The 24,630-nt window shown below is 42.8% G+C and overlaps 1 protein-coding gene across 3 annotated transcripts in view; it reads left to right on the top strand.

Annotated features, from left to right (window-relative positions):
- Positions 1 to 24,630, top strand: part of SYN3 (synapsin III) — a 175,397-nt gene that overhangs the window by 131,620 nt on the left and 19,147 nt on the right. For all 3 annotated transcript variants that reach the window (XM_083462173.1, XM_083462174.1, XM_083462175.1), the window contains exon 7: positions 12,802 to 12,864. In XM_083462173.1, coding sequence (XP_083318299.1) covers positions 12,802 to 12,864 — 63 coding nt within the window. The remainder of the gene's footprint in view (positions 1 to 12,801; positions 12,865 to 24,630) is intronic.

Raw genomic sequence — 24,630 nt, 5'->3', positions numbered from 1 at the left:
TGCTTCAGACAAAAAAAAATGCCCTCAGATAGCTATCAGCTGAGGAAAGGGTCTGACGAGAACATTCCAGTCACAGAACAACACAGAAGTGTTGTTTGGGTTCACAAACAATGGAAAAAAACAACCCTGGTGTCTCCTGCCTCAAACAACATGTATTGAAGGACACGCAGTTCTGTCTTCTTCCTAAGGTATTTATACAACTTCACTTCTGTAGTTTTCAAAATGCTACAAAGGTGATTTTATCTTCACTGTGTGTTTCAGGCAAATTAGAAAACTGGAGCAGCCAGTGGCAACTTGCCATCTTTAACCTGAAACCAGTGAGTCGTTGCCTTTTGCATAAATAAAGAATGTCATTACAGTATGGGGGTTAAGCACAAGGTGGCACTGGACTGATTGGTATCTGGGTGGAGTTCCCTGTTGCTGTTCTTTCTTGTTTAAGGGAGACAGCAAAGTGCTTGCCTAGCTTCCTGGCTGGTATGTCCTCTAAGCTTTTCATGACACCCTTGAATTCCATTGGTGGCTGGTGTCCATTGGGACCAACCAGTAGTGCAGAAGGCAGGGAGGCCAACAGTAGGTGAAGCCAGACCTAATTACAAACAGTGCCAACCCAACTGGTTGTAATTAAGAAGAGAGGCAACTGGAAGTTAGCCAAGGGCAAACTGATGTTGGTGGAGCAGTGCCCCATTTACCCTAATGGACCAGCCGCCACTGTTTAAATCTCCAGTTCAAGCATGAGAAAAGGCTGCCACAGCCTCTCACACCACATTACTTCCAGAATCCTGTTGTCTGCTTGGGATGTACAATTTGACATGGTAACAAGTCACAGCACAGTTTGGGATTTCTCCTCTGAAAATTGCAAACCATAATGCCCAGCTGTTAGAGAGGGTATACATTTTCTTTTAATCAGTTGTTAATTGTATTAAATATCTCTGAATATGAAGGAGCGTTATTACATGATTGAAAGTAGGCAATACAAGAAAAGGCTGAAACAACATGTTGCGGTTTAGACTTTGTTGTTAAAGCTTGAGACTCTTAACCTCAGGGTCATGGATGGACAAAAGATTCATTCATTGCAGTTGGTTGGACTAGATAACCCTTGTGGTCTCTTCCAACTTTACAATTCTATGATTCTATTCTCTCTCCTATAGGGAGTACTCAGGGTTGTGTGTCGAGACCCCCGAGACCACCCCCTCGTAGATGAGTAAGACACAAGGACACAGATATTAAGAATGTTACTGGGCAAATTTAGGCCACAACTTTATTGGTTACAGATACCCGGTAGCATTTACCACCTGTGTTTGTTATTATAATGAATGATTTAACACCACAGCATAAAACGGATTAATCATGAAAACGTGGCAGAGTGAGGACAAATTTGATCCACTTGTGGTGAAATTACATAGGAATCTGTCTTATTTTGAAGCATACAGTTGGTCCATATATATCCCGAGTCTCAATGAGAGGCTGGTCAGACCCTGAGTAGGAGGAGTCTGAGGCCTTAGACAGGGAAGACCCTGGCTATTTTCTCTTAGTTTTTAGTTTGTTTTCATATATCAGTCTTATGTAATAATAATATAATAATAATTTATTATTTATACCCCGCCCATCTGGCTGAGTTTCCCCAGCCACTCTGGGCGGCTCCCAATCAAGTATTAAAAACAATACAGCGTTAAATATTAAAAACTTCCCTGAACAGGGCTGCCTTCAGATGTCTTTATAGATAGGATAGCTACTTATTTCCTTCACATCTGAAGGGAGGGTATTCCACAGGGTGGGCGCCACTACCGAGAAGGCCCTCTGTCTGGTTCCCTGTAACCTCACAATGAGGGAACCACCAGAAGGCCCTCAGCGCTGGATCTCAGTGTCCGGGCTGAACGATGGGGGTGGAGACGCTCCTTCAGGTATACAGGACCGAGGCCATTTAGGGCTTTAAAGGTCAGCACCAACACTTTGAATTGTGTTTGGAAACGTACTGGGAGCCAATGCAGATCTCTCAGAACCGGTGTTATGTGGTCCTGGCAGCCACTCCCAGTCACCAGTCTAGCTGCCGCATTCTGGATTAATTGCAGTTTCTGGGTCACCTTCAAAGGTAGCCCCACGTAGAGCGCGTTGCAATAGTCCAAGCGGGAGATAACTAGAGCATGCACCACTCTAGTGAGACAGTCTGCGGGCAGGTAGGGTCTTAGCCTGCGTACCAGGTGGAGCTGGTAGACAGCTGCCCTGGACACAGAATTAACCTGCACCTCCATGGACAGCTGTGAGTCCAAAATGACTCCCAGGCTGCACACCTGGTCCTTCAGGGGCACGGTTACCCCATTCAGGACCAGGGAATCCCCCACACCAACCCGCTCCCTGTCCCCCAAAAACAGTACTTCTGTCTTGTCAGGATTCAACCTCAATCTGTTAGCCGCCATCCATCCTGCAACCGCCTCCAGGCACTCACACAGGACCTTCACTTCCTTCACTGGTTCTGATTTAAAGGAGAGGTAGAGCTGGGTGTCATCTGCATACTGATGAACACCCAGCCCAAACCCCCTGATGATCTCTCCCAGCGTCTTCATATAGATATTAAAAAGCATGGGGGAGAGGATTGAATGAACCCTGAGGCACCCCACAAGTGAGAGCCCAGGGGTCTGAACACTCATCCCCCAACACCTCTTTCTGGACACGGCCCAGGAGAAAGGAGCGGAACCACCGAATAACAGTGCCCCCAGCTCCCAACCCCTCTAGATGGTCCAGAAGAATGTTATGGTGTCAAAGGCCGCTGAGAGATCCAGCAGAACTAGGAAACAGCTCTCACCTTTGTCCCTAGCCCACTGGAGATCATCAACCAGCGCGACCAAGGCAGTTTCAGTCCCATGGTGAGGCCTGAATCCCAATTGGAAGGGATCCAAATGGTCCGCATCCTCCAGGTGTGCTTGGAGTTGTTCGGCAACCACCCGCCCAATCACCTTGCCCAAGAATGGTAAATTTGAGACTGGGTGATAGTTGGCCAAATTGGCTGGGTCTAAAGATGTTTTTTTAAGAAGCGGTTTAATAACCTCCTCTTTTAGCAGGTCTGGGAAGGCTCCCTCATAGAGGGAAGCATTCACCACCCCACAGAGCCCATCCCCCCAGCCCTTCCCGGCTCGCTTTTATCAGCCAGGATGGGCAAGGATCAAGGAGACAGGTGGTCGGTTTCACTTGTCCAAGCAGCCTGTCCACATCCACGGAGGTAACAGATTGGAATTGATCCCATGTAACAGGACTAGACAGAACTCTAGCACTCTCCCGCCCTGGCCCTGCTCCCACGGTGGAGTCTACCTCCTTCTGAATCTGAGCGATTTTATCTGCAAAAAAACTTTGCAAAAGCATTGCAGGAGATCTTGGGGTCCCTAGCAGGCCCCAATGGTGCAGGTGCTTCCGATAGATTGTGAGCCACCTGAAAAAGTCTCCTGCTGCTGTTTTCTGCAGATGCAATGGAGGCTGCGAAGAAGGCCCTCTTCGCCATTGCCACTTGGTAGGCTCGACGTTGAGCTCTAGCCCGTGTCCGGTCTGATTCAGAGTGAGTTTGCCACCGGTGCTCTAGCTGTCTCAACAATTGTTTCATCGCCCTCAGCTCCGGGGAAAACCACGGGGCTGTCCGGGCTCCATGCAATCGGAGAGGGCGCTTCATAGCCAGACAGTCAATACCCCTGGTTGACTCCGCATTCCAGCAGGCCACCAGGGAATCAGCTGAGAGGCCATCAACTTGGGATAAAACATCCCCTACCACTCTCTGGAAACCAGTTGGATCCATTAAGTAGCCGGGGGGGGGGGAACCATCTGAACCATGTAGCAGCAGAAATGGAAAGCCAGTTTCTCCTGAATACTATAAGCTGGAGTTAAACAGGGTAAATATACCATCTTCAAGTCATCTTTTCAGAGAGATATAGCTGGCTGCTGTCTAGAGTGGAATGCTGGACTATATTGACCTTGGTCTGATGCAACAAAGCCATTTTATGCAATATTTCTACTTGATCCTTAAAAGATACTGGGCAGGAGTGGCGGTGCAGGAATCTAATATAGAACAGATGATGAATTTATTGACTATTGCAAGGATGGAAATAGCAATGAAATGGAAATGTTTGGAAGCGCCAAGAATGTATGGTCGGATATTAAGAATTTGGCAGGTTGCTGAATTAGTCTAAGTGACAAATATAGTAAGGGCATTGGAAGGACAAAAGCTCTGATCATTTCCCAAGGAACATACTTTATTTATCCAATTTTGGAACATTCATTCAGGAAAACAAATTGGACCAGGAAATTTATCGTTCGTCTTGTAATCTTCCTGTATGAGAAAAAAATATGAAAATTAAAAGAAAAAAACCACTTATCTTGTGAGAACCAAGCCAAAGAAGAGGCCCTGCAAAAACAGTTCTGCATATTAATACTTAGCATCTATATTATGGAGCTGTGGGAGCTCCTGTCACCAATACAGAAAAAGGGTTTGGGTGGAAAGACCCAATATGAAGATGCAGATAAGCTAAGCTGCAAGGAAGCACAATATGTCAGATTGTAGAATTCTTTATTATTCTTATTAGTTAAATTTGTATGCCACCCTTCATCTGTAAATCTCAGGGCCATTCATAACATAAAAATACAAGATAAAAAACGCAAAATACATAATCAAAACAAGAACAAAAGCAAACCCATTAGATTATATGACAGTACTAACACTCCAAGCCCACCCACGACATTGAGCAGGAGGGCTGAAGGGTAATTCTAAATGCAAGTTTAGAATTCCAAGTTACAGGGAGGATTCTAAGCATGCTCAGCTGAGACATTCAGAATCACCCTTCAGATCTTCCCACTCAGTCTGCAAAGGTTGGAGGTCAAGGAAGGAAGGTTGGCATGCGCCAGGACACTGCAGGAGTTGGGGCTCACAACCTACTCAGGCCTTTGAAGGCCTGAATTGGGCTTTAGAGGCCCCACCCACAAGGAAGCTAAGCAAGAACTATGTTGTCTGTCTTCCACAAGAGCAGGCTCAGAGAACTCCTGACTCTACCCAGATGCAACAAAGTCCAGTGCCATCTTGCAAGTAAACCATATTATGACCCCTTCCACAATAAGATGTACCTTGCTGTCTGTCCTTCCTTCCCTTGCTTGGCCAGCCTTAAACTGCTTCTTGGTAATGTGTCTTAAGTGGTAAAGGGGGCTTCAAACCCAAGTGTGCAGAGATCCTTGAATTGTCTCAGTTTCTGTTAGGGATGCATGATCACCCTGATTGGGATTTCCCACATCCCCTATTCTAAATAGCCATTCAATGCATCAGAAGCAATTTTCGATATTCAGAGAGATATAGAAAAGGATCCAATTGGGATGTCGCAAACACTCATTTATCTGATGCAACTTGAATCTGATTTATGGAATGAGACACGCTTGGGGCAGTTCAAAAATCATGATTAGCTCCCAACTTTACGCAATCTCCGTAGGGTGAGGTTATCAGTACTGAATCTTATAAAAGCTTTCCTTCAGATGCAAAGCACACAATTAATTAGGGAATATAAATTACAATAACGAGGCCCAAGTTCCACAGGAAATAACAGTATCAAGCTGTGCAATCCTATACATATCAGAGGTAAGACCCATTGAGTTCAATGTAAGTTACTCCCAGATCATTCTGTGTACAGTATAGGATTGCAGCCTAAACCCATTAGACATTTTCCCATGAGAGGTGCAGGTAAGGGTTGCCATACATTTGGGAAATCCTAGGCATGTACTCTTGGGGGGAGCAACATGCCCATTTGGGAAGGATTTTTACATTTTAAAGGAAATGTGTGGGATTTGGGGTGTGTTTGTTTGTTTGTTTGTTTGTTTGTTTGTTTGTCGCAGGCTCGGGTTAGCAGTGGCTCGGGCTGTCCTCTTTTTTGCTCTTCAAGGTATGGCAACCCTAGTACAGGTTGTCTTTGAAAAAGCAAAGCATCGACAGGGAGAAAGAAACAGATGTTTTGCTGCCTTGCATGCAGAGCAGCTAGTTCACATTTGTCTCATTTAGTCTTGTGTGATGAAGCATTGCCTCAGAGATGAAATCAGCTCCGACCCCCGCCTTTTACTTTCCAGTAAAAGGAGGGGATTTGCCCTCCCCCTCCATAGACAGGAATGACTGATGGAGTGGATTTAAACAGACCACAGCCTCCTCTGTACAACCCCAGACATGCCCAAGGAAAGAAGGAGACCTGTGTGTTATTCCCAAAAGAATTTCTCAAGTTCCTGCTGCTTGCAATTCCCGGCCTCTGTCCTCTTCAGTGTGCAAACATAATTATTTAAGAAAGAAAATAATGACTCTAGTTACGGTAGTGGTTGCAGTAAGGGGCAGGGGTGGGGTGGGGGGATAGTGTTTGGTGAGTGTCTTGACAAGCCTTTATTTTATTTTTTTAATACTGTAATGGCAACTGCAGCAAGGGATGACTTGCCTCGCCTGTGGGCTGGGTGAGTTCCAGCTGTTCATCCCCACTTCCTTGCGTCAGAGGACATCAGTGGGAGCTATTATTGCCTGTTAGTTGTCATCTGCCAGCAAGGGAAGACCTGCCTGCATCAACAGGCTCCGTAGTCTAGTGGGGTTGCCAGTGTGGTGACCATGGATGTGAACCCAGATCTCCCCAGACAGAGTCCAGCACGCTAACCACAACACTACCCTTTCGGCAGCTCACTATTATATGACTGCCTGGCGATCCTAATAAATTGTGTATTCAGCTCTGTACTGTTATTCTTTGCTGTTTGAGGATATATCTAGCTGTCTGCATTTTTTTATTATTCTCCTTGAGGGCATGCCTACACTTCAAATTCACGAGTACACTGTTGCTTCACCTGCTTAAATAAAGCTGTTTCTTTATTAGGTCAACTAAAATGTCACAGAACAGCGTGCAATCTTTTGAGTTCTCCAGAACTCTTCATCAGGCTTGAGGTTGGCAAGGGTGTGGGTGAGAGAGATTAGCTGGCTGTGAAGACATGAGTCTTCACTACCAGCCTTTTTTCTGTTTTTCCCTATCCCCTTTCTTTGCTTATCATCTATCCTGATGAAAAGCTCTGCAGAACTCAAAAGCTCTCACGCTACTTTGCCACATTTTGGTTAGCCTAATAATGATATTGCCCTAATACGGGGTGTTTTTTTTCTTCTTATGGGCTGGCACATCTGCCCTCAGGTTTGTTGATTTTTAAACAACATTCCCTGCTTGTTTTCTAGTCAACATGCTTTCATCATGGTCTATTCTACACACAAATTCTGCTCATGAAGAAATGATACGTTTTTCTCTGCCCTCAGTACTGCCTTTAAAAAAGATTCCTGTGTTTAGACAGGTGGCAGCTGGGGATTTATTGGCCCAAGTTCACCACTGCCTGAGCAGCTCTTTGAATATATGATTTCTTTGCTGTTCTTCTACCCGTCTGGATTTGTTTTTACAATTCTCATGGCTGAAATGCTGACAAAATGAAAAGAAAAAACCTTTAAAGGGGGGGGGAGCTTTTATAGTGAACTTGAACTATGTCTCGCTCTCATTTGACCATTGGGGAAAGGCGCTTGAGTCATATATAAAAGCTGGTTAAAATGACGAGAACTTGGAAAGTCAGAGGGAAATGTTTAAAAGCTCTGTGTCTAGCCTGGGACTCCACCAACCACTACAATGGCATGCTCTAACCACAACACGTATTGTGAGCAGGGGCCTGTGGTCTGTGGTTTGTTTCTTCCAGAATGCAAGTGACTCCATATTGTTGCCATAATTGCTGTTGAAAAACAATCATCAAAGTGCTAAGTGGGTGTTTTAAGGAATCAACCACACTTGTGGTTTACCATGTTGACCAAATGGCCCACCATCTAGTAGGAACATTAGTAACTTTTGATTTCTATGCAGATATACCACTCAGTAACAAAGGACATCCTCATGGTTAGAAAGAGAAGCCAGTATGTCAGGTAGCAAGTTGTCAACCATCCAGGAAACTCTACCCTATATGTGGTGTGGAGAAGGGGGCACCCCACTGCCATGAAGCAGAGTGAGGCTTGGGGTGGGCATGTAACCTACTTTTGAGAGGACAGTATTTGAAGGTGTCTTCTATTTAAAGGGCTGTTGAGTTCAAGTCTGGTTTAAAGATAAAGAACCAGAAGAAGAAAGGAGAGCAGCAGGGACATTGAAGTTGTTCATCAACAATATGTATCTGAATGCTACTTGCAGAGTCACAAATGGGGAGGGTGCTGTTGTACCCAGGTCCTATTTTCAGGATTCCTAGAGGCATCTGCCTGGCAACAGAACGTTGGACTAGATGGGCCATTGACCTTATCCAGCTGTGCGGTTCTTACGTTAATTAGGAGCTGGACAGCAGATTGAGCAGGCACACAGGTCACTTGCTTGCAGTCTACCCCGCTGTGATGCATTGTATTTCTGTGCATTTACCTCCAAGGAGATCAAAGTAGTATACGTGGTTCTCTTCTCCCCATTTTATGCTCAAAAAATCCTGTGAGAGACAGTGACTGATCTCCCCGTGAGCTTCATTGGCTGAGTAGGAAGAAGAAGAAGAAGAGTTTGGATTTGATATCCCGCCTTTCACTCCCCTTCAGGAGTCTCAAAGCGGCTAACAATCTCCTTTCCCTTCCTCCCCCACAACAAACACTCTGTGAGGTGAGTGAGGCTGAGAGACTTCAGAGAAATGTGACTGGCCCAAGGTCACCCAGCAGCTGCATGTGGAGGAGTGGAGACGCGAACCCGGTTCCCTAGATTACGAGACTACCGCTCTTAACCACTACACCACACCGGAATTCAAAGCCTGGTCTTCCAGATCCTAGTCAAACACTTTTAACTGTTACACCACACTCGCTCCCCAGTTGTAGTCCTAATACTCCTTATGGACGTGGGCATTGGGACTCTGCTTCCAGCAGTAAATGTCTTGAGCTGGCACTATGTACGTACACTGGTCATAGAAAGAAACATTGTACATTCAAATGACAAGTCATTTTGTGGAACTGAAATTTGGGGACTTGACTGCATTGCTTTAGTTGTACCGACTGTGGCTCATTCATCTCTGATGTGACAGCCTCACTCCATAATCCACAAGCCCACTGTTCTCTGTCTGCGTGATCAACGCAGGCAATTTGAAAAATTCAAATGATTTCATCCTGTTTGTTTTCCTGTTTCTCTTAAGAAAGCAAATCTTAACAAAACAAATACTCTGAAGTTCACTGGTTTATTTTGTCCATGATTTCAGTACAAACATGTTTGTTCTGGTTAAACTCTTGCAATGCCCTCTCTTAATTATATTCAACACCCTCCCATGAGAATTGTGACTGAGGTTATATAAATATACCACACTTGGTTCCAGCAATTCTAGCTTCACTCTTGTGGCTGTCATATCCCCTTGCTGCGTTTATATAGCCAAACAATCACTGAGACTGAAATTCTATGCACATTTGTTTCATACATAATGACGAAGTAGAATGACTTCTTGTGGAGGCAGTTATGGGAAGGCTGGAGCCAAATTGTCTCTGGTCCCAGCCAAACCAGTGGAGAAGGTCTTGCTGCCTCATCTCACTTTGTCTGAAGCTGACAGGCTGAATGGCTACATCAGATGTTGCCTGGGCATTCTAAGAACATAAGAGCATAAGCAGAGCCCTGCTGGATCAGACCATGACCAATAGTCGGAAGTGGGGGAGGGGCATTGTAGTACAGCAACATCTGGAGGGCCACAGCTTTCCCACCGTATCTATAGCTGTGGGTTGTCCCCATCCTCCTTCCTAATGAACCAACTTCCACAGGCCACATCATCTGATTGAGTATATGGCAGTGTTTAGTGTTCCTAATGATGAGTGCAAAGGGGACCCATACCACTTAAGGATGGTGTTGGATTTCCAACTCCCATCAGTCCCAGCCAGTGTAACCAACAATCGGGGAAGATGGGAGTTGTAGTCCAACAACATGTGAAGGGTTGCAGGTTTTCCACCCCAGATATAGGGCAATAAATAGGCAGCCGTTTCTCATTTCATTGGTTTTCCACCCCTGAGCTAGCCAGAATTGCCTGTTCTATGAGCAGCACCCCAAGGTATGAGGAAGACTTTAAGGAATTCCATTTCTGTGAATTATGATATGAACTGACCTAATCTGCACTGCCTAGTCTAATGGAACCTAATTGGAACCCAATTCTCCTTTTAAATTCTATACCTCTCCAAATTTTGTAATAGCATTTTCAGCTCAAAGAACCTACCAAAATGCATCAAAATGCATATGTATTCCTATGCCCTTTTAAAATGCATTGGGGGGTGTTATTGAGTTGTTGTTCTTATTTTGATTATGTGTTTTGTCGTTTTATAGTTTGATTTAATTCTGTGAACCACTCTGAGACCTCCTAAGCATGTGCTTATTTTGCTTAATGGTTAATCCAGCCCTGCACGTAGCCACACTTTCCTAGGCTTCAGACTACCAGGGCTGAAATTGTGCCACCAGAGTCCACAAACTGTACTTACTATGTATGTTTCTATCCAGGAGGTATGCCTGGTCTCAAGGGAAATATGACATGTTAGTTGTATAAGCATCCTCCCACTACCCAACATCTCTTGATGCAAAGGAAACATGCCAACACACGCACACACGTCCCTCAAAAAACAATGTACTGAAATGTGTTTATATATAAAACTGCCACAGATGGAGATAACAACCCTCATCTATATTTAGGTCATGCCAGGTTCTTTTCCTTAGAGATAATTGATAATTGGAACAACAGCAATTTTTCCACCTGGAAAGTTCTGGTTTATCAGCTATAAATGGTAATGCATCATCACATGTTAACTGTTTAATGGTTCCATTGCACTAAACTTTGGTATTTATCTTCGTGGCTAACTTCAAAGAAAGCTGAAGCTCAGTTGGGTAGAAAAGGGAATTTTTTCAGGTTCAGTCTTTCTCACACCTGCAAAACAAGCTGCATCAGCCAAAATTCCTTCTTAAGAGCCATTCAAAAACATTTCCAGTGTAGTCCAGTCTCATTTTGCCATGATGATGATTATTTTATTTTATTTTATTTGTACCCTGCCCGTCTGAATCACCTGGGTTCACAGATGAAAATGCTGCTGTTTTCCTTCCTGGGTGAGCAGCAATATTTAGGGGCAGAGGCCCGTCTACCTGTGCAACTGTCTAGCAAATGCTTTTGCCTATTAATGTATTGGGATATGAGAGAGATTGGATAACTACATTTAGCATACATTATTTGGGTAACATCTTTATTAGGGCAGATGACACATCCCAAAATAGTGTGAAAGATTCAAGTTCTCTAGGACTCTTTATCAGGCTAAACAAACCAAAGCTGAGTAGAGGAGGGGAAAGGCTGGCTGGTGGTGAAGTCAGAGTCTGCATCTGGGCTCACAGACTTGAGATGGAGTCTAAGGAGGCTCTGTGAGGTGCTGTGCCCTGGTGGGAGTTACATGCATAGTCTGCATGTTGAGTATTGCATGTGGCAAGTAGTAGGGCTTTTGTGGAATAGTGATAAATATGTAGAAGGATCATTTATGAGTCACTGAATCAGTCATTCTTGTTCTTGTAATTATTTTTAGCATTAGTCTTAAACTATGCAAGCATGGATGAATTAAGTTAACATAACTAGTAATCACAGCCTTTCTCATCATCCTCATTAGAGAAAGAGAAAACACACTATGGCTTTATGAACTGTTCATTTGAGCTACATGTAGACTAGTGCATCCTCTGCCAAGCTGTTGGTGCCTTCCAGGCATGTTGGACCACAACTCCCATCAGCCCCAACCCCAGCCCCAGCTATTCCTCCTCCCTACCATTCAGCTATTATCAGGAAAAATGGGAATGACTTGTTTCCAGTTCATTAGGTTTAGAGGATGGTTCCTAGTATGTAAAAATCCTCAGATGAAGGGCAGTATATAAATTTAACTGACGATGGTGGTGACATATAGCTCTCATTTTAAAATGTGCTCTAACAGTTTGTGGGGAGGAAGAGAAGGAAAAATTCATGTACAGTATGGGGTAAAATTGCAGAGACTTAAAGAAGAAGAATATAATGAAGAAAGTGTGAGCCAGGAAAAATAAGGGGCAAAAGGCTTTATTTCCAAATTGTTTTCAGAAGCTGCTTCTATTGAAAAGTCCAATAAAAATCTTGTTTCCAATGCGCTCTCTTTAACTATCCATAGAAATCTGTGGGCACACACACACACACACACACACACACACACACACACACCTTCCTTTGCTAAACCTGTAGCCAGAGATATGGCTAATTGGTCTGAGCCAAAATGTGAACTTCATACTGCACCCCTTCCTACTGGCAAAGTTATTTATGTCCCTAAGCCCCCTGGGATGTTTTTCCCTTAGTCCAGCTGATGTTTCATCCTTGTTGCATATGACAGGACTGGTGATCCTCCTTCAGAAGTCAGAGTGTGTGAACATTCAATGGTATCACAGCAGCTCAACCAGTAGACAGGTGACAGTTAATTTAGCATATATTTTAGAATTCCACAATAAATTGTGTTGGTTTTGCATTGGGAAATGCATGATGAGCTGAGTGAAATTCTAGCTGCATGGGAAATCTGCACATGTTGGACATCTGTGCGTGGAAAGTCAGCCATATGGACATGCTCTCCGCACATGATTTTCCTTTCAACATGCATTGAGAAATACTATAGAGAAGTGCTTTACTGAAAGCCCTGTTCTGCATGTAGCCACTAGTCATATTACCACATTGTGGTGGTTATATCTGTGTGTGAAACACAATTGAGAGCCCTAAGATTGAAAAAGGTGCTTGCCATGTACCAGTTCTGGACTGATTTCTTCCTTTTCCTTTCAGCTCACAACTCCAGCTTTCCCTGTTGTCGTCAAGCTGGGACATGCTCACGCTGGAATGGGGAAGGTAAGCAAGAGACAATATCCTCACTTTGAGAATGACATATATGCTCTGTACCCTTTGGTGTGCAAAACAGCATACAATCCTTTCACTAGAACAAAGTGAATTTCCCACATCTTCCCAGCACCACCATGACAAAGCCTCAAGAAGAGAAGGGGGGAATGGGGGGAGACATGATAGTAGTGTTCAAATATCTGAAGGGCTGCCACACAGAAGATGGCGCAGACCTGTTATCTTTTGCTCCAGAAGATATGACTAGAACCAATGGATGGACATTTTGGGGAAGTAGATTTTGTCTAAATTTAGGTATTTAAGCAGAGGATGGACAACCATTTTTGTTGCAGATTTTGCACTGAGCAGGAGGTTGCAGGGCTAAATTGTGATGGTGCAATTGGCGCAAGTGTACCAGAACCCATGCCTACAAGGGGGCACAGACTCTGAACTTTCACATTTTAAAAAAGAAGTTTCTGACCCTCCAAGAAGGAAAGTTACAAAGCAAAATGTGCAGGCAACCTTCTAAGTGTAAATTGAGCCAGGCTAGCTGCTTCGGCATTTCAGTGTTTCTAGCCAATGAGTTGACGTCTGAGCTGTGACTGAGTGCTAAGTAAATACGGTAGTTTGGACACTAGGCTACAGGAATCCTTGGAGTACTAAAATGCTGCTTTTCCCCTCCTCTTTAGTGCACTTTTTCTTCCTGCGTCTGCCTAATCCTTAGAATCTCTGTAGTTTTAAAGACCTTCCAAAATTCCCCTTGTCTCCCATTGCCCTTCTTTTCTTCTAGCAACTAGGATATGCCAAGAAGGGGGTTGAACAAAAACATAAACCTATGATTCTGTGATTCATGTCAACTCTCAGTTTAGGGGGGCAAGTCCATATAGTTGGACATAAACCTGAGGCCATTACTACACAAAAATGGGAGAGAAAGGCTATAGAGTGCTAGGATAGAAGTCAGTTGGGGGAGAGAATGCACAGGGTGGGTAATCAGATTTCTCCTCAAAACCTGGAAGGTGAGCTGAAGTGTGATTGCATTACTGCCCACAAAGGTTCTGTATTTTCAATATGAACAAGTGTTTTGCCCCAGGTCCAGCTCATGGAAATTCACCAGTAGCACAGTAGAATGTTCACCGCTGAGAATCCAGGACCTGGATATTAGCGACAATTGTTATAATATCTTAATACAATAGTACATCATGTCTCAGGATCCTTATAGGATGTATAAAATGAATAATTGAAAATAATGGTATTGCAACAAAATACATTGGAAATCTTCACCACGTGATATTATACAGTTAAGACATTGGAGGAAGGGGACATTAAAAACATTGACTGATCCATTTAAGATCAGGGCTTTCCATCTGACAGTGAAACATAAATAGGATTGTATATATGGAAGGCTTATACTGAACTGGAGTGTACTGAGCGCAGAGTGGATACCTGCTTGAAAGTTTCTTTAGCAACTATGAGGCTTTTGTCATGCTTTTCATTGAATGAAAATTGGGTAGTCATCTTTCAAAGTGTTGATAACTTGTACTCCAAGGGGCTCATGGGCCCTCTCTGTGTGTATTCTTGCCTACAAAAAGTGGTCACCATCAGTAACTGACCCCACTGTTTGATCCTACTGAATGACAGCCTCCTGTTATTTGCTCTTTCCCCCCTAAAGGAAATATAGGCATTCATGTACTGGGATTTCACAGAGAAGGAAAGAAGTTTCCTGCCTTTTTGTTTGGGAGCTTGCCAAAGGAGAAATCCTAAAAACAGTTTTCTTCCAAACCTGTTTGTTTTTCCCAGACTCTCTGGGATCGTTCTGCATTCAATGGATTAGCAGCTTCTTTCACTTTGGGAAGTGGAAGCAGCATTCCCCTCTGCCAATGGAACACTATCTGCATTTTGAGCAAAGCTACTATAAGCACCTTGGCTTCTGGTCATGTATACTGTTGTCCCTAGCACTAGGACAAGTAATGTTTGTCTGAATATTATCTGCCAGTTACTCAGGAATTTAGGATCTGTTATGATTCCCCCCTCCCACACTTAAATGAATTTTTATCTCCACAGCAATATCCATTCAATACCACCATCATGGCCACCTTCTTCTCTCTGCCCTTTCCCTCAAATACCATAGTGTGGACTGAAATAAACCAATTCTTTCTTCATATGCAAAATTCAGGATTACACGAGCATATAAAGTCATAACAGGAACCGTCTTTTTCTCCATTCATTTCTGGATGCCTGCCTTGCATTGAGAAGTTCCTTGCAGCTCTTGCAGAGAGAGCTGAGCCCAATCCAGTATTATAATAATCATATTTGATGGCCTGTTGTGATCTACATCTCCTTTCCTCGTTTTGAAAATTTCAATGAATATATATTTTTAAAAGAAACAACTTGTTAAACAAAAAGAAAATAGTGCTGAAATGAAATTAAGAAAGGAAAATTTGATTGATAATTCTTTCCCAATCTCGGGAAAGCTCCCATAAATTCAAATGTGTGCAAATTCTAAACTTAAATTATATAATTATATAATTTCAGTTATAGACGCCCCAAGATTTTCTTAAGACGGAAAGTTGTTGATAAGGTATTATCTTTGACAAGTTATTATCAGACACTCCCTGTAAAATTAACTCACAAAGCCAAACTTCCAAATTTCTGAAATCCTTAAAACATTTAAATGCTGAAATGTTGAATATATACAAAATTTCATTTTACTCTGTACAAGGAAGGAAGTGAGTGTGAGTGTGTGTGTGTGTGTGTGTGTGTGTGTGAGAGAGAGAGAGAGAGAGAGAGAGAGAGAGAGAGAGAGATGTTAATATATTATAGTTGTACAAATTTTGTTTATCTAATGCCAACTTTGAGCAGAGCCAGCAGATATGAATTTGAAATCTGTTTGGCCACTGCCAACCACATTACTGCAAAGCAGAAATCAGGTGAGTTCGTTATACTCTGATCTGAAAGCCAAGCTTTCCAGCTGTGCTATCCTTTGGGTAGGGAGGAATTTGGGGATCAAATCACACCCTAGATTTCCTTTCATGTTGCTCTGTTGCTTTCTGTGATGTGTGGACCTTAACTGTGTCCTGTTTATGTTAAAAGGAAGCTAGTCTTGCAAACAAGATGAAAAGTCCATTTGTAGGCTACCTTGTGGTTGCATGACATTTCTTGGAGGACAGCTGTATCCTTGGCACATCTTTATCCCAGACTCCTTTCATCCCTGTTTGCTTCTTTGTTTACATCACATAACCAAGATCCTTTAACTATAGATGAATTAAGCTAGAACAATTAACAGTTCCTAGCTCTACCCTCACTATCTTTTTATGTTTTGTTGTGCATTTTAATTTCACATTTTTAAAAATGTTTCTGTAATTGGTTTTTATTTTTGTAAACTGCTTAGAAGTCTATTTTGGCCTTGATAAAATAAATCATCCTCATTACTATGTTAGAATCTGCACTCCACCCAAACATATGCACTGAAAATGTTGAAATGCAACCCTCTTTGACTCAGTTCATACACTGAACATGTTGAATGGGTCACCATGTGAAACATTACCACATGGAGACATGTGTATGTGGAAAGCCACTTGCACAAAACCACTCAGCAACATGCAAAGCTATGAATTCCAAAGACACCAATGAAACTCTCTTCACTGTTTCCACTTCCTTCACTGACTGAAACTGTTAGACATTAAGAGGTCTATAACTACATATGAATGATGCCACTTGGAGCGTCCACACTTTGAACAGCCACCAACAAATTGCGATGAAGAAGAAATTCAATTCAGTATGCATTTAAAGCCTAATCTAACAAATTCACACTTTCTGAAATAATATGTGATCTGAAACTCAGCTATCCTTCAGAGTTCTTACTCATCTGAATTCTGCATTGCACTTCTCCAGCCAAACAGCACTTACAAAAATGCATATCTTAGGGGGAAATGTGCAAAAAAAAATTGCAAATACAGTGGAACCTTGAGTTGCAGACATAATCCATCCCAGAGGCACGTCCGCAACTCGAAGCGTTCACATCCAGAAGTGCCATGTGTGCGCGCACGCACAGTGCAATTTAGCGCTTCTGCGCATGCGTGACTGGAGAAACCCGGAAGTAACTGTTCCTGTACTTCTGGGTTGCCATGGGATGCAACTTGACAAGTCGTAACCTGAAGTGGATGCAACATGAGGTATGACTGTATTAGTGAAAATAATATACAGTAATGATTTTATTAGGAAAAATTGATCACAAAAATGTGTACATTAGTGAAAACCTTATATAAAAATCTGTTAGGATAGTTTTGCACTAAAATGCTGAAAAAACTTCAATAGGTTATTATTATTATTATTATTGCTGCAAAATGTGAAAAACTGAATGTATGACTGGGGGAAACTAAGAGAACCAACATTTACACACCCTTCCACCCCTACCAAGAGACTTCAAGCAGCAAATTGCACATCTAAAATGAGCAACTCCAATTTTGAAATTATGAATAGGACAAGGTAGCTTTAAAAGTTTCAACTGATGAACAACAAGTAGTTGTTAATCATGTGTAAGCACTTCTTTTAAGCCACTCTATCACTTGAGGAAAAATTCTTACAAGCCTGACCTCTGCAACTGAAGACTAGACTCGATAAAATGATATCCCCATGGTTCCTGTAGAGCAGGGGTATGGAACCAAATCTGGCTGAAAGATAGACTTTGGGGCTTGGCTTGGTAAGAAAGGCAATAACCAGGAGACCTTACATCTTAGGACTTTGCTGGGCTATTTCTTTAGCACTGATCTGTGTGGAACAGTGAGACAGTCAGAACATGGATGGAAGTTCAGGGATCAAAGGCACTGAAAATCATGGCCAAAGGATTATTGGCAACTGCTTCCTTCCAAAACCCAGAATAGAACTTCTGGTGGTTACCCAGTAAAACGGAGGCCTCATAGAGAGTTGTTTATCAGCCTTGCTACAGAGAAAAGCAGGGAAGACCAAGAGGGCACCATCTCCCCCTCCCCCCAGCTTCCTCTGGGCTTTTACAAAACACAAAGTACTCACTGTGTGCCATTTATGTGGTAACCTGACTGCCCAGGTGACACAGGGACAGCACTCAAGTGAAAAATAGAACTTTCACCTCTCCTTGACCAGATCAGGGAAAGGAGATAAGTGTTTGAACTACAGTGAAGGAAAAGAACAGCTCCTATTTATGGGTTATGTATATTTTTTATTACTCGTGCTTTATTTTTAGGCCTCTTTAATTAGACCTGTTAAAAGAGTTCCCTTCAGGTCCAAACCAGGCCCAGAATTTCTTTTTTTGAACTTTCCCAATTTAATTCATGGATCAAATGGTTTTACAGCAATGGAAACTGAAACCTTGTTGTCCAAAATGCCACAGTCAACATTATTTTTCTTGTGCAGGATGTGGGCATTTAAAAAACAACAACAACCATATAAAGCCAAAAGTAAACAAAGTCACTACGTCTTGTTAAAACATCAGCAGCCTTTTAGAGGGGTTGGCCCGGCTCATCACCATGACTTTTCCAAGACTGGAAATGAAAATGAAAAGAAGAATGTTCTGAAACCAAGAGCATGAAAAAACTGGTTGTTTCTTTTCAAAATGAAGGCAAAAGAGCAAAAGGTCTTCACTTGACAAGGGGCAAATATTTTCTTAGAGAGGACAACAAATAACTTCAGATGGTAACACACTGTGAAGTGTACCATTCATTCACATTCTGACTCATATCAGTAGTAGCCACTCATTGCTGGAAATAGCGGAGGCATCCCAAGTAATGAACGTCTTTATGCTGCCTTTTTCTGGATACAAAAACACTGTGTCACAATGTCAATATCTGGCAAGTACCAGTAATGTGGGTTGTTGAGAACACCCATGTTTTAGATGGAGGTAGCTGAGAAGCATAATAAGCAGTGGGGTAGCTGCTGACAGTCACAGAATAAGGAACTGGCAAAGGGTGGTGTAGTGGTTAGCATGTCTGGATTTGGCTAGGAAAATCTGAGTTCACATCCCTATGAACAATGTGGCTTGACTACAGCCTGTGCATGGTTACTGGGGAGTAAGCTCAGTGGTCTTACTGTTAACTGCTTAGATTTCATTTGTAAAATGCCTTGAATGTAAAGAAACATAGGAATCAGCCTTGCGTTTGTGTGTATAAAATATGCAATTTTGAAATTAACTGCACTGCAAGCACATTCTTAGAAGGATACTGTCAAACATGAAATCCTAATTGGATGGATACCGACTTAGTTGTGCTCAGAGTAGACCCATTGAAATCAATATGATCTGGGTAGACAGTCTCATATCTGTGTCATCATCAGAAAGACCATAATAAGAAACGGGAGGGAAGGGGTGGTTTGAACACATATGGGCATTAAATATATACAGAAAACATCAGGATTATGGCCGAGGAAATTCTGTACCCTCAGCTGCAGATTCAAGGAGTTGAGTGAAGACAGAGAAAGGTTAGAATGCAGGATTCAACATGACTTGGGAGTTTCATCATTGGAGATACTTTGGCCCATCTCCAAGTATACTTTGAAAATGTTTCAGTGATTTACTATGCTATGCTTTACTTGAAACCCCCGAAGCTCATTTCAAACATTTGTAATATATGGTTATTGGAATCTACATATCAAGCATTACAGCACAAGTATTTTGTTTTATTGTGTACTATTGAGCAGCAATCTAAATATAGAATGAGAGTATATATAAAAGCGATTAAGTAAATCAAAATATTACTCCTTATGAGCAGAGATTTTTTTAAAACTTAGTGAATAGAAACGTACCATTTCCTCTTTGATAAAATCAGTAATTGACCATGGGCATATCTATACTACAAAATGGTTTTAAGTATTTTAGTAGCATATAGGCTGAAGTGGGTCATGTAACAAGCACAGACCCACAAGAACCTGCAGTTCAGCCTTGAGTCTTTGGTCTGAGCACTAGTGTATTGTAGTTTCTTTTCATTATTCATGTCATCCTTGTGCTCAATTCAGTGAACTAAGAGTGTAATGTCCTCTTAAGCACATCCCTGCCTCTAGACCTCCCTCTTCCCTTGTTATAGAAGAAACCTGCTGCAGGCTTGCATTAGGATGCCTGCTAGCAAACTCCATACACATTGCCCTGGCTTGCGCCCCAGAGAGGTTGCTTTGGTGCTGCTAACGCAGTAAAAACAACGTGGAAGGCAGAAGTTATGAGTTATAAGCTCAACTTGATTGGCAACGGTATGAAGGCTATCACTTGCCTTTGTTGATGGGAGATATCAATGTGTCTCACTGGTCAGCTATCGCCCACTTTAAACTAGGCAGCCCCCCAGTCAATAAAGTGCTGACCTACCACTGTTCACCTGCTTCAATGAGTGCTTGGAGTTCAGAATACCACTCAACAAGGGGACCGAACTACTGCATCAGGCAAAAAAGGAAAGAAACAAACCTCCTTGTGCCCAGACAGCTGGAACGCCAGGACTGTCATGGCTGTCCGCCAATCTGCTTCAGATCAACAACTCATGGAAGATAGACATCATTGACCATGAGCTGATAAAGCTCAACACTGACTTTGCTGCTCTACAGGAGAGCAGACTCGCTTCAAATGACAGCTTCCTAGACACCTTTTTCTGGCAAGAAAGGCATCCAGAAAAACTGCATAGGTTTTGCAGGTAGAACCACCAACTGTGGGTTCAGAACACTTGCTCACCTCTAAACCAGTCCAATTAACATCTTGAGTGTTTACTCTCCCACTGTCTCTACAGCCACAGCAGGCACTGCAACTCTGCAGCTGTTTGACTTCACCCCCAAAGGCACACTCTTCCACTGTCTCCCAAGACAGATGGATGTCAACAGCTAGGGAGCTACATAAAACCCTAAAGCAGTTATGTTCCCAGCATCTATACCTAGAGCCTGAATTCTGTGAGCAAGTCTCAACAGACAACATGACCCTTTTCCCGTGGTGGCTGGTGCCCAGTAAGACTGGTAGGGTGGAAAGCAGAGAGATCAACAATAGCTTGATCCAGAACCAATGACAGGCAGAGCCAACTAATTCTATTTTATCCCCATTCTCATCCCTGCTGAGTTCTATAAGGGGCATTGTTGATACTAAGGAGGTGGAAAGTTAGACTTTATTTCCGAAAACAGCAACTTTTCCTCAATTCCTTACACACTTTCTGGCTCTTATCTGAATTGGGTTACTAAGCTAAGTGAAATCAAAGGTCTGGCCCAATATAGCTTTGCTTATATTTTAAAAGAGGAAGGAATCATGTCTAGTCTGAAACTAGTTTCACAATTACAGCTGTAGCAACTCCCACCCACCAAGGGCCAAATACGTGACATGAACTTCAGAAAAGTTTATTAAACACTGAATTAGCAGCACCCATATTGTCTCCTTAATTCAAACCCCTTGAGACAGAAACACACACACACAAACTCAACAAAATGTGTTCCATGGGAACAGTCTCTTGAAATTTCCATTACCTTCTGTTTGTAAAGGAGCCAAAATATACATCTGTTCTCCAGATACTTTCACTTTTCATTTATAGTACAACTTCACTCCCCAAAAAGGAGAGGTTAATGGAATTGAAGGGTGATGGAATGATGTGCAAGGAGGGCAGTGACACAGGAATTAAAGCCATAAGGGACACATGAACCTAATTTCCTGAGTCCTGAGATATGTCTGATCTTCCTCTCTCTTCTGTCTTGATGAAAAGAAGCTCGGCAAGGTTATTCTTAAAAAAAAATCAGCACTCTGCTTTTTCACCATTTATTCTTCAGTATATTCAAGAGTGGACTTTTGGACTTCGCTGAATTTTCTCCCCCAGCACAAAACCCTTTTGCTTTTCCCTCCCCATAGAGAATCTGAAATAGTACAAGAGCAACCAAAACCTTAAAAAATGGGTTGAGCCAATTTGGGCAAAATACCAATATAGGTGGTTGCATATGTCAGCAAAATCCCAAGGACACCCTCCCACCCTTGCCCTCAGACTAATCTGGGAAATCCTGTACAGTGGTACCTCGGTTTACAAACTTAATTTATTCTAGGGTCTGTTCTTAAACTGAGAGGTGCTTTCCCTAGTGAGGCCTCCCAGTGCCCTTCTACCATTTGGCTTCTGTTCATAGACTGAGGTAAAGTTCGCTAACTGGAACAATACTTCCGGTTTTGTGGAGTTCTTATACCAAATATTTTGTAAACCGAGGTACCACTGTATAAGGGAAGGCAATTCCACCTTTTTCCCTCCCTAGGCCCTTAAGAGGAGATTGGAGGTGTGATATATGTGTTGGTTTGCACCACACACAAGTTTTTGTAGGATAACAATCTGCCCTACTTTACAGCGGACTGTCCTCTGTTTAAAGGACTGTCCGGTGCAAATTTGGTTTAAAGCTAAAAAGCCATAAGAAGAGAAAACAGCAGCCAGCCTTGAAGTTTGTCCACCAACTGCTAACAACTGAACAGCATACTGAGCAGACACACAGGCCATCTGGTCAGTGGTCCCTGCTATGGTGAGATGTCTTGCATTTCTGCTTGAATTATTTCTAAATTTGCACATATGCACATAAATTATTACATGCACTTTTATGCAAATCAGCACCTCCCCCTTTTTTTGGGCAATGCATAAGTGACCACCCTCAGTGTTCTAGAGGGAGGGGATCCAAAAATGGTTTAACTATCATACCTGGAGCCCTGCCAGGCTCAAGCCTAAAAGGTACCCCTGACCATTAGGTCTAGTCGCGGACGATTCTGGGGTTGCGCGCTCATCTCACTCTATAGACCGAGGGAGCCGGCATTTGTCCACAGACAGCTTCCGGGTCATGAGGCCAGCATGACTAAGCCACTTCTGGCGAACCAGAGCAGTGCACGGAAATTCCTTCAGGGCAGAAATGAGGGCACAGGAATGCTCTAGTGGTCCTCTCTGCTTTTTGCAACTTAAAAAAAAAACCAGCTTCTCTCCCATTGCAAACAATTTAACACATACACACACAACATAATATATAAGCTTCTTATTCAAGAAAGGAAATTCCTTAGGTGGTTTACAAAAAAATGGTGTAAAATATTTCTCAAAAAAATACAAATAAAATTAACATTTTAAAACAAGTTTACATAATAAAATGATTAAAAATACAGATAAAATCAACAGAATTTTATAATAAATGTGTCTGGGTAGGTTTGCCATAAGATAAAGTGGTTTTAGCAGGTAATTAAAGTTGTCCAAGGAGGGCACCTGACTGAAAAATAATGAGAAAGAATTAAAAGGGAGTGCATTGGATGACCTTCTTAGCTTGCCTATCTTTCTCACTGGCTTAGAGTGTGCTAAGCTGCTTCCTAGTCCTCCCCATAGGTAAAGGTAAAGGAACCCCTGCCCATACGGGCCAGTCGTGCCCAACTCTGGGGTTGCGCGCTCATCTCGCTTAAGAGGCCGGGAGCCAGCGCTGTCCGAAGACACTTCCGGGTCACGTGGCCAGCGTGACAAAGCTGCTCTGGCGAACCAGCACCAGCGCCGCACACGGAAACGCCGTTTACCTTCCCGCTATAAAGCGGTACCTATTTATCTACTTGCACTTAAGGGTGCATTTGAACTGCTAGGTGGGCTAGTCCTCCCCATAGCACAACCCTTTTAGGCCCTCCTAATGTTAAAACATCAGTTGAAGTTGGAGGATCCAGTGAAGGTCAAGAGAGAGTATCCACCATATCTTCTTCTCCATTATCAGGCCTCTGTCTCCAACACTGAAGGCGTAGATCTGTTCTATCCCATGGCACCTGGAAAGGCATGCCCCCCCAGGGGTCATGGGCATTCTACCCTTAGTTGCTTCGGACTGAATCCCACATTCTTTATCCACTAGCACAAGGAGTCTTGCGCTACCAGACGGGCAACTTTTCATGTTGTGCAACAGAGAAATCCAGTGCAACAGTTGCGCTAGTGGAAACTTGTTGCAGAACAGACAGCGCAATCTATTGTACGACAAAGTTACCGGCAGCCTCCTTACACTTTGTCTTGCACAATAACATTCCACTGGCGCAAAAATGTTTTGCCAGTGGAAGAAGTATACCGCTAAATGATTTTTAGCTTACCATAACGTTGACTGCAACCCTGTACAAGTACTGAGTTAGCAGGAGCTGCACTGGTGCTCAAGCTAAATAAAGATCAAAGATGAAAACTCAGGCCCAAGCTAAACATGAGGTTAATGCTTGAATGTATTTAACCACATGCACATTTTTGTTATGTAAATAACAGGGGGAGGGAAGCCTGAGTGCAGCCTTGGGATGAGAGGGAGGATCTTAACTCTGCCACAGTCCCATCAAAAATGGCCCCTCCAAAGCTGTTGTTTGCATTCCAAGGGAAGCCTCCCTTGGGGCCAGCCATGTATTCTTTGCACCTTTCTGGTGAAACTTTTTGTGCTGATTGGAAGGCATTTGTCAATACAAGTGTCTGAAGCTTTCACAACTAGTCATGCAATCTCTGTAGGAAGCTGCAGCTGATAGTTTTAGAAAGAGTACATTGCTGAGCAAACGGACATCACAGTTTAGCAAATAGATGGTAAATTGTACATTTGTGATTTTGCAAGACGTCTGTTCCATTTGAGGGAGACTGAACTCGTTCTTAATAGGAGTCAAAATGAATGTGCTCTTTTAGAAGTATTTAAACATGGATGTGTACACACACACACACACACACACACACACACACACACTGAGATGGTGGCCCTGTTCAGACCTGGGAAAGAGCAGTCATTTTGTGATAGAGCATCAGCCTAAGGTCCCAGGTTCATTCCCTGACATCTCCAGGTAGCCCTCTTTGCTCCTTAGAGTAA

Source organism: Podarcis liolepis (assembly GCF_965112155.1).
Source record: "Podarcis liolepis genome assembly, chromosome: 10".
Classification (NCBI taxonomy): Eukaryota; Metazoa; Chordata; class Lepidosauria; order Squamata; family Lacertidae; genus Podarcis; species Podarcis liolepis.
The sequence above is the reverse complement of the archived record's forward strand: the minus strand, read 5'-3'. Positions and strand labels throughout refer to the sequence as shown.